The following is a 13,619-nucleotide window of genomic DNA, read 5'->3' on the forward strand; positions in this document are numbered from 1 at the left end:
TTCTAAGTTGAATAAGATTCTGATATGCGTTCTTAATTCACAGTGATATGCGGCGGGCAAGTTCTCAGTATCAGCGAGGGCAAGAAAAAGAAAAATGTGAGATTCCAAAGGGTGACCAAGATAGATGCATAAGTACGCACGCACATGTGTATATATATATATACACACACAGTATCGGAGCCTCACATCAAAATTGGTAGGACAAAATAATAATTTATTAATAATTTTTAAATAAAATATTTTGTAATAAATAGTAAAATAAAGATATATATATATATATATCTAAAAATATTATAAAAATATCAATAAATATTTAATTTTATGTATAAACAAAGATAAGTAAATAATATTATTTTATGCAATCGCAAAATGATTTTGATTGTGTAAAAATCTCAATAATCTCTTCTATATTAAAAGTTGAAAAATAAATAAAGATTTAAATGATAAATAAACAACTATTTTTTAAAAAATAATTATTATTTTTAATAAAAAATTAATATATAAATTAATTATATGATTTTTTTTTTAATTGATGGACTCATAATGTATGTAAGACTAAAATTTTGAGAGAACCATCATATATATATATATATATATATATATATATATTATATATATATTATATATATATATATATATATATATATATATATATATAAAAGTAAAAAGTATTTTAAAATTTTTTTGGGAGTGGGGCAGTGGCACACCCCCCCCCCCCCCCCCCAACTCCGCTACTATATATTATATATATGGGTGTCGACGGCATACACACCTATGCATACAACCACATACACCAAACTACCAAATCTCCTTGGGTTTCATATATACCTTCTGCTTGGAACCAAGCTTGCATCGGTTCCATTCAAGCTGCCAGTGCTCGTACCGATGCAGCGCGAAACAGACCCTTTGGTGGTCGGTAGGGTCATTGGGGACGTGGTGGACCCGTTCATTAGGGGCATACCACTTAGGGCGACATATGGCTCAAGGGAGGTTACCAACGGAAGGGACTTCAGGCCATCGCAGGTCGTTAGCCAGCCCAGGGTCGAGGTTGGAGGCAATGATCTCAGAACATTCTACACCCTCGTAAGACCTTCACCAGATTTTTCTCTGGGGGATGTTCTCTCTCTCTCTCTCTCTCTCTCTCTCACATCCTGTAGTCTTAGTTTTTGCACTGCCAGTGCAACTCTCCTACCAACTGTCGTTCTATGCATATTAATTTGATTCAACGTCCATAAGATATGTTCCTTTCTTTTCATCGTCGTCTTTTTTCTTTTTTTCTTTTTTTTAAAGATCAATTTTACTGGATGCTGCAAAACAATGCAATCCTCGCACATTTTATCTGCTAATTAACCAGTGAGAGTACTAATATGATCTGGTGATAATGTCATTTAAGATAGCAGCAAGCAATTTTGAACACGTAATTTTAGAATAACGTGTAATGAGATGCCAACCAACATGTTTGGCTAGTCTTTTGGTAGTTCTACCAAAGACCTGGGATGGATCCTTCCTCTATCATGGTGGGTAAAGGTTTGAAAATAGGGAACACTGGGAGCTACTATTGAAGTATTGATGCAGGGCTCAAATTGCCGAGGAACCTTATCTATAACACACATTAAGAAGAAAGAAAGAAATGTCACGTGTGGTCTCTTTTGTTTTGCAAGCACTTGACAAAAAAGTTACAAGAGAATCTGGTTATGAATGGTGCAGGTCATGGTGGATCCTGATGCTCCAACTCCAAGTGATCCAAGGCTTCGGGAATATTTACACTGGTAAGCACTTGATGTCGACTTCTATGTTACATGGTTTTGTTTCCGAGGAATGGCCAAGGAAAATCGAGGTCCATCTCCTCGATTATCTGTCATTTTATTTGTTCTAATTGAAAATTTTATCCTTAATTAGGATCTTTTTAACATTGTTTTTATTTCTTAACATTTACTTTAAAACATAGCACAAAAATCAAGATAAAAAATTCTTGCTTTTATCATTTTCATTAACAAGAAATTAATGTTTCTTGTTATAACAAATAAAGTCTAACAGTGAATTTTAATAACACCCGATGAAAATGATTACTATAAATACTCTTTAGTAATAACTTCAAGACATATTTTATAAGATATTTAATGCTGTGGTGCTTTATCAAAAAATTTATTAAAAATTATTATATAGCAATAATATCTTATTAAATTTTTATACTATAATAATATCTTATAAGAACAATATTTTTTTATTAAATAAAACTTAATTGATGATATATATAATTTTTTTTCTAAAATATTAATTATTTATTAATGAAATAAATTTTAACACCTATGATACAGTCGCTTCCACCACACTATTGCTAAAATATTGCTGCCATCGCTACCCAGTTATATTTATATTTTTAAAAATAATATACTATCTTCAAATGAAAAATTTTGAAGTAGGATTTCTAATTTTTCCGGAAAATTGAAAAAAAAAAAAAAAAGGCTTTTCTTGGTTTGATGGCTATTTAGTGTCTGTACGTCTGACAGGCCTAGCCGTGTATAAAAACAGAGACTAGTTGTGTATAGAGTCAGGCCTAGCTGTGTGTTGGCACAACAATGGAAAGGAAAAGGAAAGAAGGGATCCAAGAGAGTTTCCTTGTATTGCCAGAACAAGAGGATATACATACGGTACCATGGCAACATATATATCTAGACAAGAAAAGCCTTCTTATACAAAAACTGTACTAATGGCTCTTCTTCCATGCCTCAGGCTAGTCACGGATATCCCGGCAACCACTGGGGCAACTTTTGGTGAGCTTTATTATTACTATAAAACAAGCCTGCCTTAAATCCAAGAAGAAACCTTCTCCATTGAAATGGTAATGCTCCATGGCCTGCCTTATCTCAGGACGAGAAGCCATGTGCTACGAGAGCCCGCGACCGACCATGGGGATCCACCGCTTCGTCTTCGTGCTGTTCGAGCAGCTCGGCCGCCAGACCGTGTACGCCCCCGCGTGGCGCCAGAACTTCCGTACCCGGGACTTTGCAGAGCTCTACAACCTCGGCTCTCCGGTCGCCGTCCTCTACTTCAATTGCCAGAGGGAGTCTGGCTCCGGTGGCAGACGCATGTACCTCTAAATCCTTTCATCGGATGATCACTAAATAATACTACCCCTGACCATCTACTAGCTAGTCTTCTATGAGTGTGGCATTCGCCCTGTATCACAGCTTTATAATGTCATTTATAGGGTGGAATAATATGTTAAACTATAATACCTTCAACTACCTTTTTTTTTTTTTGGGGTAACATCTACCTTTATCCTTTCCCATTAAAAAAAAAAAAAAAAAGAGAGTCTACCTTTAACTTCCTCGAATAGTATTAGAGTGTTTTTAGTACTTCGGTTTTTTTTTTTTTTTTTTTAATTAATTTCGCCAACACAGTACTTGCGGTTTGATATCGCTTTCGATATGAGCTCCTGCATGGCTTGGTGGGGCGGAAAAGCGAAGTCGATGGCCTTCGATTTTGCCCTGTGAAATCTGACCCACATGGCAATATGCTTTTGGCTGTAAAGAGAACAGCACGGTCGTAAAGTAGATGCCAAGGTTGGGGTGAAGCGGGACCACCCGGGCTTGCCGCAATAGTTCCCCAACACCTGAGACACAACCCAACCTTGGGAATGGAAGTGGACGAATATCCATTTAGATCCATTTTTATATTTAAAATTATTATAATTATAAATAAAAATTGAGTATTATATCCACATCTAACGAAGAAGAACATATATGGATATGAATAGATAACTACTTAATTCATATTCGAATATTTGATTGTATTCATAATTCTATTTAATTTTATCTAGCTGTTATTAGCTTTTAAGAAAGATAAACAATCATACTAAATTCTATTAACTTAATTTATCTTCTACTTAATAATATTTTTGATTCTATGATAGTAAAGTTTAACTATCTAATTTATATTCATACTTATATTTATACTTTCAGTATTTGATTCATATTCAAATCTATTTAAAATAAATATAGTTGTAATTTTTTATGTTTGGCTAGTGTCCATATCCATACTTGAATTTATCAAGCAAAACAAATATGTATATAAATATACTAGAATCTGATCTGTATTTGATTCAATTTCAGCACTACCAACTTGAGGCCAAAAGAGGTTCCATGTTCCATCTTAGTATGTGACAGGAATAATTCTTCTATCTTTCTTAAAATAATATATTATACCTTCATTATTTGCCCAGACTATACAATGGGCAACATGGGATTTCAGCATAAAATCTTTTAAGTCGGTCATGTTATATGCAATATGTAACAGTTATTTTTACTTTCTGTTTTCCATTCTTTTCCCTAAAAAAGCAAGAAAAGGGAAGGGGACAATAATGTGAGGTTAACAGCCAGACACAATTCAATTTAAGTCATAATTTTCACATAAGTATATAGTTCACAATTTGTGTTTGTGATGACATTGTTCATTAACTAGATAACTAACAAATGATACTTTAGGAATAACCTGGATGCTAGGATCAATTCGAACAAACCCGTCTTTCTCTGTATGAAGGTTCCAGGAAAAAAAAAAAATGCTATTTTTTGGTTGCCGTAGTGAAAAAATTCTCTTCGACAGCAGTACCTGTCGATTGCTCTATTCGTGCGAAGCAAGGGAAAATATGCACATGGCATCATGTCCAAGGAAATGCATGACATACATGGCAACCCACGCGGATAAGCAACCATGCACGCATTCAAGTACATGGTGCAAACTTTACCCAAAAAAGAGTACATGTTACTAACAACAACTCAGGGACCCCAACACCCACCTCTTATTTCTCAACAACAAATAAAAAAAAAAAGGGATAACAACGCCCACCTCGATCATAGATCCTTTGCTCAATTGTACATTTTCCGTTGTTCACTCATAGCAACACGCGAGGCCCTGTAGATTTCTTCAAAACATATGATCCTCTTCAAACACATACTTGAGAGCTAATTCACAAGGCTTCCAAGTTCTAACACAATAAATTATATATATATATATATAAGAACATGTAGAGAAGTTTAGATTTTTGTTTTCCCCCACAGAAAAAGCAAGACAACGGATGACCATAAGTCTGCAGCAAAATATTATGGTTAGAAGGACTAGTTTGCCAAAGTTCCTGCGTATAGATCCCCTCATTTTCCCTGGTAATGGTGCAGAGCGCCGTAGACTGCTCGCCGTCAGTTTGCCCCAGGCCGGATTCGAGAAAAGAGCAAAATGGAAGCCCCGAAATAACGTGGTCTTAAGCCCAGACGTACCCGAAGCTGGGTTTGGGTAAGACTCAGGCAGTCAGTGAAACCTCTTTCAGAGCATCCAAATGAGGTTGCAGCTTGAGAACTATACCTTAAGCTGATTCCCACGTGATGCTTAGACATGGTTCCGACACAGGGTCTCTAGCTGGATACGATTCTACGTCTGTCCGCAATGTATGGACTTTTACAACCTGGCAAGCATATGCTGAGACCATAAATTGATGAAGCCCAGAACCAAGGTCAGCTGTTACATGTCAAAGCTGGCAGAATACCGATTTGGTGATGAGCTTTTCAACAGAACTTTGTCAAGTTCAACTGGTCTTCTCTGTAAAAATTTTAGAAATAGGAATCTAACTCCCAAGAATCTGATGAAAAATCCAAGGAAGGAGAGATCAACTCACAATACGGCCTGTGATAATTCAAAGTAAGCTAATTCCGTCATATCAGTATGGAGTACAGAATTCTCAGAATGGTAATGGTGGATAAGAAAGTCCCTGCAACAAGGCAAGATCGAAGGACTCTATGCCGCCGCCTTGGAGTTAGCCAGGTGATGTAGCAAAAGCTAGTCTCCAGAATAGATTCCCCATCCAGAAAATATACCTATAAAAAAATGCATGTTTAGAGAAAGCGGTATTAAAATGAATAGAATTGTGTACGTTGTCATCCTTGAGACTGAGAGATGCGCTACAAGAAACGATAAGAAAATTTGAAATTCATGGATAAGCTACAGCTTTTTATAGAATTCAATAGGTGAAACAACTTAAATAAAGTGACATTTTCCAACACAATGAAATGGTGGAGCTAAATCTAATCACAAGTTAGAGGTTCACAAGTAAAGACAACACATCTGACTGCTGAGAAAACGTGAAAGAAAGACGGTGGAAGCCATTTTGCACATGTTAGCTTTCATATAGAGGACTTTGCATTACAATCCACTTAAATATTGGTTTTGCAAGAAAAGATCAGAATTCAGTTTTTTTTTTTTTCTCAGAATGATTCAAATTTAGAGTCTTTCCAATGATTTTGCTCTTGGATTTAGCACCAAATGCACCATAGTCTAAACAAATGAATGTTGGATACTCAAGATATGCGGATCAGGCATTCAATTAATGTGTTTTCGACATTTTAAATTTGTGTATTGCCGGTTTTGCACTTAGACGAAAAAAGGGTATCTTAGGAAACGAAGCTCTCACTACTATGAGATCTAGCAGGGTTAGCTGAATGCAGCCTTACCCTCATGTGTAGAGAGGTTATTTCCATGTTTCACACCTGTAAGACTTAAGACCTGGGAACAACAAGGGACTCCTAAATGTGTCTTGTTTGGCAAAAAAAAAAAAAAAATCAGGCCTTTTCTTGCAAAATCAATAACTAAGTTGATTTTTTAAGCAAAATTCATTTGTATATATAGTGTTATTCAGCAAAAACATATTTCCTTAAGGGGGAAATATACTATTGCTAACATAAAAAATTAGCAAGGGTTTCTCATGTATTTAATAAGTGTCATTCTGCAAATATAGCATATAATGTAGAAAGAACAAATAATACAAATAAATTGGCAAAACAACCATGATGCACGAGAATTTTCAGAAAATAGACATACAGCACTGTGACTTACCGGCATGCTATTTAGTAAACCCAAAGTTGCAGACACATGGAAGGTACAAGCCGAAACCTTCTCCAGCACATATGGTAAATATGCACTGAAAATAATTGATGCCCATCGAGGCTGATATGCTGATAATTGAATGGAATATGCCAATGAGGACACATCACCAACATATACAAAAGAACCTCCACATGAAGTTGATCCAGAAGAATCAGTAGATGATAAATTTCTTCTCTTCTGCAAGCATTCTGTGGAATATGGGCTTGAATAAGAGATCTCAACCCATGACAAGCCTGGTATCTGAACAGGTGCCATGCAAGATTCTTCCTGTTGCCATCGTACAAATAAATATGATTAGATATACTATCAAACCACACTAATGAAAAAGATAATAAAATAATTTTATGGTAGTTTGATAGGTGAGAAAAACCACCAATATTTATATATTGGAAAGAGACCAGGATGCATTTATGCTCAGAAATAGAGATAATAAAAATGAAAATATGCATTCACGAACCCATATGGTTCTTAAGGAAGTAATCGATTTTCATTTGAAAGATGCTTGATCCAATTACCAAGCAACCCGAAACAGTAAATTTTAAGATTTATGCCAGCTTGAAAAGTAAAAATACCTGGATGAGTTGGTCCTCAGGTGGTAATCTACATTACGTAAAAGTTTTCATACCTCTGAACATGCGCAATGGCTTCTATCATTTCCAGTCAGTTCCCATTCATCTCCACATTTTTTTAACTTGACAACATCTTGAGCAGTCAAGCACTGTCTATCTTCTACTTTGTTCTTGTCACCATCTCCATGGATGCTCCTAACTAACAAGCTTGAATTGAAGCAGGGTATGCTCACAAAAGCTGTAAGTCCATCAGGACAAGAAAACTTGTCATTTCTGCTATTTTCTACCCAAGAATTAGGTATGCAATATCCTTTTCTACCACTAACAGCCTGAGAATGTAGAGGCTCTTCCAGGTCGGTAAATTTAGGAAGTATTTGGGCATTAACTTGAGCCATCTTGTTCATCCATTCTTGAGGACTTTTGATGTTTGAACCATCCAACGATATAATGACATCATAAGGAGACAAATATCCAGATAGGGCAGATGTTTGGGCCACCCCCATAACCTGTTGCAACACAATGATTCAGAAACAAAAGAATATCAGTGGGAATCAAATTACTAATTATGAAGGGACTTACCATGGGGCCTTCATTGTGTATGTAAAGAGGATGCAACATCAGAGGAAGTAAGAACACTGTCAGCAAACAAACTGCACAAAACTAGAAACAAGACATACATAACCATTGCTGTTTTAAATATATAAGGCAGTGTCATGACAAAAGGCAAACTGATGCAACAAACTAGGAACATGTTCCCCATACATTTAAGTCATGACAACCGCATATGGTGCATTTTACCAGTTAATCTACCTATAACTACATCAAATCTGACAGGTATAACATAGCAGCTAGGATATTGGGTTAGAACTGACATACAGTTGCGGGAAATTTACATTAAAATATAACTCACCATTAAATTATGCCAGATCCCTGCACAATATATTCGAAGGGCGGCAAAATGAGGTAAACTCTGTAGCATATCATAGTTGAAAGCAACCAAGGCTCCAGGAAACAAGACTGCTAGGAATATGGCAATGTACTCTATTGGAAGGCCCTCACTGTTTGTTCTTGAAAATGCATATGGTAGCAATGAGAAACTAGCCATCAGAAGCTAAAAAAATTTATTGAACCGACAGTTCATAATGGACTCATTTTTACTTGTACAATCATGATGAGAGTCATTTATAAAGCATCAGAATCACCATTAAAAACTGAAAATTTAAGAGTGCACAAGCATATCACAAATATAGTATAATTCAGAGTGCTAATTTGTGTTTGTGGCATTCTACATTCAAACAAATATAAGTGCTTACAAGTTTATGTTAACATCATTTGCATCGTGCACTTCTCACAAGCTTGATCTAAATTAAGCTTCAACATCTTCTGCATTGCAAGATTAGAAGAATGAGTTGCATGTTAAGAGTGTTCAATATGATGCTTTCCTGCAATCTTCTATAATTCAAATGTTAAGCACTGTAGACGGTCAAAGCACACAAGATGGGCATGGCAGAGATAAGAATGTTGAGGTGTGTCAGCTAGACGAAGAGTATAATAGGAAGTACGGAAAACACATGGAGTGAGAATTAAGTTTTCCATGAAGTATAAATGAAGTACTCAGTTTTCATCCGAGGGTCCTGTAAGGGAAGGAAAAGAAGTTTAAGATAATACGAAGTAACAGATTCGGGAAAGATTGCAGTGGCATCAGCAGTAACCTAAGAGGATTGAAAGGCGAGAAGGTAAAAGAACTGATACAATATAATTAGGACAGTGATTGATGGTTGATGGCAATGGATGGTTACCAAGAATAAAAGATCCAAAATCCTTAATTATTACATAATAATTTCAATTAGTAAATGCTTGACAATCCACAAAATCCAAGGTTTGCTTCCATGCTAAGTGCAGGATATCTGAGGCTTGTCAGGATTACTGAACAGGCTTCAATTTGTTGCTTCACATGAAGCAGTTCATTACTCCTCAAGAACTACAAATTCTTATTAACAGATTCCATATTCTTTATGCGGACCAGCTTACCATTTTCAGCAATATAGTATCGTTTTTTGAGGAAAGTTAGGCAAAGAACTGCATAATACAACAACAAGAAAAACATCAAATGAAACTTCCCTTTGATGAGCATGGCTCTGTGATTATTCCATCTAATTTTCTCGAATCATCAGCATAATCCTAAGTCAAACCACTGCTATTTGAGAAATTACTTTCTGAATTCATCACACTCACATTTATATTTTACATTGCAGTATTTCTTTCATGCCTATGCAATCACTTGTAAGTGACAATTATATCATCAATATGTGAGAATCTTGCTTTAAAGGAGTGGTCCAAGGCCTCTTGCTGTTCATAATAATAGAGCTGATAGATCTGATGTGAACATGGTTCAAATCATAGTCCTCTTGGTTTCTTGTATTCTCGCTTGTTTACCTTCCTTTTGAAGACAAATCAGATTCTGGATACATTGACCTCATGGCCTTGTGTGGAGATAATTTATGGATTTAAATTAAAGCAACCATAGTTTGACATCATTTTCATGATTACCTGTATATTTGAAAACAATAAGGCTTTTCTTTGATGCATCCAGTTTTACAATCTAAATAATGATCTCAAGACACAGCAAATATGACACCCATCACTAGTAAAATATTTTCATCATGTAAAGCGGAAAGAAAGCTAAAATTTTGTACAGTTGTTATCCAAGATAAGTTGCAAATCAGGAGTTGCATCTGATGTTTACTAACAAAATTACAGCTTAAACCAGCGAGAATAAGCAGTATCTTGGTATCCTGCTTCTTTCAATAAAACAATATGTATCAAATGGCTGGAAGACTACACAATTAGTTAAAGGGATGGGAATGACCTTGCAGCAGCAACAGCATGTCCAAACTCATGTAGTGCAACAGACATCAGTGTTGAAACTATCATAATGCCAACATCCATTATTGATAAGCTCAATCCAGGTACCTATATAAGTGAAAATAAATAAATATTCCAGCATTTTTCAGACATGCAGACTCCATATTTTCAACTAATACTAACCAAACTGGAGAACCCAAACAACCAACTCACTGAAAGACCATTAATCCCCATATCTCTGCTTTGGAGATGATAAGGCCCAGCTGAACCCCAGAGTAGCATCTGCCAGTCATATAAAATAAATAGCAAGTGAATCAGGATTGCTTAATTTTGCCTCCAAAAATAACTGGTAATAGTTCATGACGTGAATTACCGAGGAAACTACATTGAACATGGATCATTAGACAAGGAACCAGTGAAAGTCACACTTTGAAGCAAGATAAGGATCCATATACACCATAATATTGGTATACCAAACTATAGAAGTTCTTTAAAAAGTCTTTATCAAAATAACACAATAAATTTGCAAAAGGGTGAAAGAGGTTTAGTTTGCATCGTGCTTCTTAGGTCATAGTTTGAACTATTAAAGGCTGTTAATAATAGGCCAGCCAATACAGGCTCTGGGACACAACCATTGACCTTGTGAGTCAGCTGGTGTTGTATGACACTTTGACCTAATAACAAACAATTTCAGTCTCCGGAACTATCAATATATTCTGCCATATGATGCTTTATCCAAAGCTTATTGGCAGTTCATTGATTCATTAACTTATGTATAACCCTGTTTTGAGTGCAGAAGGATGATGAGTCTTAGATCCGTAGAGAACATATAATTAAAGGGTTTACAGATAGTTGGTTTCAATGGTACATGAACTATGCAACAAATAAAAAAACCATCTCTAACCAATGAAACTCCAAGTAGAGCAATGAAACTGAAGGCAACTCCCACTGTGAACCAAACATGCAGAAATCTGTTGAATAAAAAATTGTGCAATCAGTAAAATCAACAGGCCAAGTTCTAAACGACAATGTAAAGTACTCAAAAGCTGCATGCAAGAGAATATGATAGCAAAAAGTAAACATAAGTAGAAAGAATGAATTGTTAGTGAAATTAGGTAATGTAATGTCATACAGCTTAATGAATAGACATAATAAAGTTGGCCGACCTCCTCTAGTGTAATGTTTGACTTGAATTCTTTTGCATAAAGAGTCAGGTATTGGAATGGAAAGATGTTGTGATCATGGCACAATCATATGAAATAACAAGGTGTTCTACAAGGTGTCATGAATTGTCCAAGAGTCCTGAGCATATGACACATCAAAAGACCTATAATATTAAGTGTGTAAATAATAATGGGTCAAAATTGTGCTAAGCAAAAAGATTGTCATAAGCCATAAACTTGCAAAGGATGAAAAGGGATAACCTAGACTCATAGATACTCTAACCATCACTAGGTTCAGAATTTATTAACAAGCAATCAATGAAAACCTTACATTATGCATCTCAAAACTGGTTTAGCAATATTTGATTTCCTGAAACTTTGAACCTCTGCTGGTCTTCACTTTTCCCCTCAAACCGGAGTTTTCCCAGATAAAACAGTAGAAGTGGGTGAGTAACCTATGATGTAGACAAACAGACAACATGATTTCATAGGGAAACATCAAGTGAATTTGTGGATGACAATGTCGAGTAAGGTGCTCTGACAAATTAGCTACTAAATAGTTAATGCTAGCTTTTCTTTCTTTCTCACTTCTTTTTCAGAACTTGAAACAAGCTTGTTCATTTTGCACAGGCCAAAACAACAATATATGAAGTATAGACCATATATATCACATCTAATATAAAGAATGAAAAATATGAAAGGAAAACAAGCCAGAAAAAATTTGCGAAGGTCAGTAACCTGGCATATCGGCGTCCGAAAGAGAATATATGTTCATTGAGGTTATATATCTTAAAATCACAATACCTGAAAATTAATGAGATTCAATTCAATAAGTTGCATAGAGAATATTGTGACAGAATAAAATATTAAGATGCAACTGCTCTAGTTTAGTAAGACTGAGGTAGCAATTTTACAGCCAAGGGATTAGCAAGTCACCCAATTGTTATAGGCAGTTGCCTATGTGACCGCCTAGTTGGTAGCAAGCCTCAAGACATTTTGGGAGAGAAAGAGGAAAATACCAGTACGAGATGGAGCTGGATGGATGGCTGATGTGCAATGGCAAGTGGGTCTGCACCTCTCTGCGTCTTCTCGCCCATCGGTTTGCCATTTTTAGGGTTCTTCTCGCTGGTGGGAGTAGATGGATGATTCCAAAAGCTTCCTGGGTGTGAAAGAGACAGAGTTTCTCTTTTTATGGATGATTAGGACTTTGTCCCTTGCTACTAGCGAAGTAATTTTAAGCACTACACTTTTGTGACCTAAGGAATCATAGAGTCAGAGCAATCCTAATTTCTATGCACGTTGGCTTTACAGCTCCCAATCAAGAACCTTGCAAGGATAGATAAAAGAATCAAGGTTAACTAATAACATGAAATAAGTATCCAACTTAAATGTCCAACTTCTAGGAAATTATTGATGCATCCAGATAGAGCAAGGATCCGCAATGGCAATAGTCACTGACCATTAAAGTTTAAAATTTTTAAATGAACACAAGCTAGTAACGACAAGTAGAGTTGGTTAGGCATTTCTTCAAACAGCGAGAATGCATCTTACGCTCCTCAAAGAAAGATAGAGCATGTGGTGAAAGATGGTATGGCATCTTGATTAACCGATGGCTGAGATAGAGCTAAAACAGAGAGAGACGATGTGCGCGTGAGGAGACGAGAACGAAGGTAGGAAAGGAAGGAAAGAACCACTGTGAGGGATGGATGGAGAAATTGGAGGAGAAATGCGAAAACCATAAGCCGGGAAAACTCATTAAGGACCGTTATGGTCTTACCAGGATCAGGAGGACGGCGAGGTTTTAACGTCGATTGGAGAGGCCCAACTCTCTGCCATAGAAATGGAGATGAGGAGAGCTGGTTATAGAGTAGTAGATTTATTTACTTCGGAAGAAGCTTATACGACAATATTTACTTCGTAACGGGTTTTCCGTAAAATTGGTGATGTTAAGTTGACTAATGTCGTCAATCTTCATGCCGATATTAGTTCATACAGGTGTGGGGGGTTGGTTATGTTGAAACGTGAAACTACGATGCACGTGACCTCACAACCCATGCCCTCGGCTCTACGTGCGCGAATGGAGACACGG

The 13,619-nt window shown here is 36.2% G+C and overlaps 2 protein-coding genes across 9 annotated transcripts; one reads left to right on the plus strand and one right to left on the minus strand.

Annotated features, from left to right (window-relative positions):
• Positions 1–827: 827 nt before the first annotated feature.
• On the plus strand, positions 828–3,225 carry LOC105037463 (protein VERNALIZATION 3-like). Its single transcript, XM_010913125.2, has 4 exons — positions 828–1,083; positions 1,708–1,769; positions 2,734–2,774; positions 2,872–3,225. The coding sequence occupies exons 1-4, from the start codon at positions 886–888 to the stop codon at positions 3,099–3,101; spliced, it is 531 nt and encodes a 176-aa protein (XP_010911427.1). The 5' UTR covers positions 828–885; the 3' UTR covers positions 3,102–3,225.
• A 1,479-nt stretch (positions 3,226–4,704) lies between these two features.
• LOC105047584 (membrane-bound transcription factor site-2 protease homolog) lies at positions 4,705–13,456 on the minus strand. Of its 8 annotated transcripts, none has more exons than XR_012141985.1 (12): positions 13,308–13,456; positions 12,550–12,856; positions 12,269–12,334; positions 11,272–11,338; positions 10,551–10,649; positions 10,372–10,475; positions 8,413–8,569; positions 8,082–8,162; positions 7,559–8,008; positions 6,883–7,200; positions 5,359–5,867; positions 4,705–5,279 (listed from the first exon to the last, which is right to left on the minus strand). XR_012141985.1 is itself a non-coding variant. In XM_019851069.2 (12 exons), the coding sequence occupies exons 2-11, from the start codon at positions 12,636–12,638 to the stop codon at positions 5,706–5,708; spliced, it is 1,593 nt and encodes a 530-aa protein (XP_019706628.1). In that variant the 5' UTR covers positions 12,639–12,856; positions 13,308–13,456; the 3' UTR covers positions 4,705–5,592; positions 5,669–5,705. The 8 variants fall into 8 exon arrangements, 7 of the variants coding, with proteins under 7 accessions (XP_019706628.1, XP_019706627.1, XP_073115050.1 ...); XM_019851069.2 differs by having other exon boundaries at positions 4,705–5,592; positions 5,669–5,867; XM_019851068.2 differs by having other exon boundaries at positions 4,705–5,867; positions 12,550–12,689.
• Positions 13,457–13,619: the final 163 nt, after the last annotated feature.

The sequence above is a fragment of the Elaeis guineensis genome, chromosome 6 (genome assembly GCF_000442705.2).
Source record: "Elaeis guineensis isolate ETL-2024a chromosome 6, EG11, whole genome shotgun sequence".
Taxonomy (NCBI): domain Eukaryota; kingdom Viridiplantae; phylum Streptophyta; class Magnoliopsida; order Arecales; family Arecaceae; genus Elaeis; species Elaeis guineensis.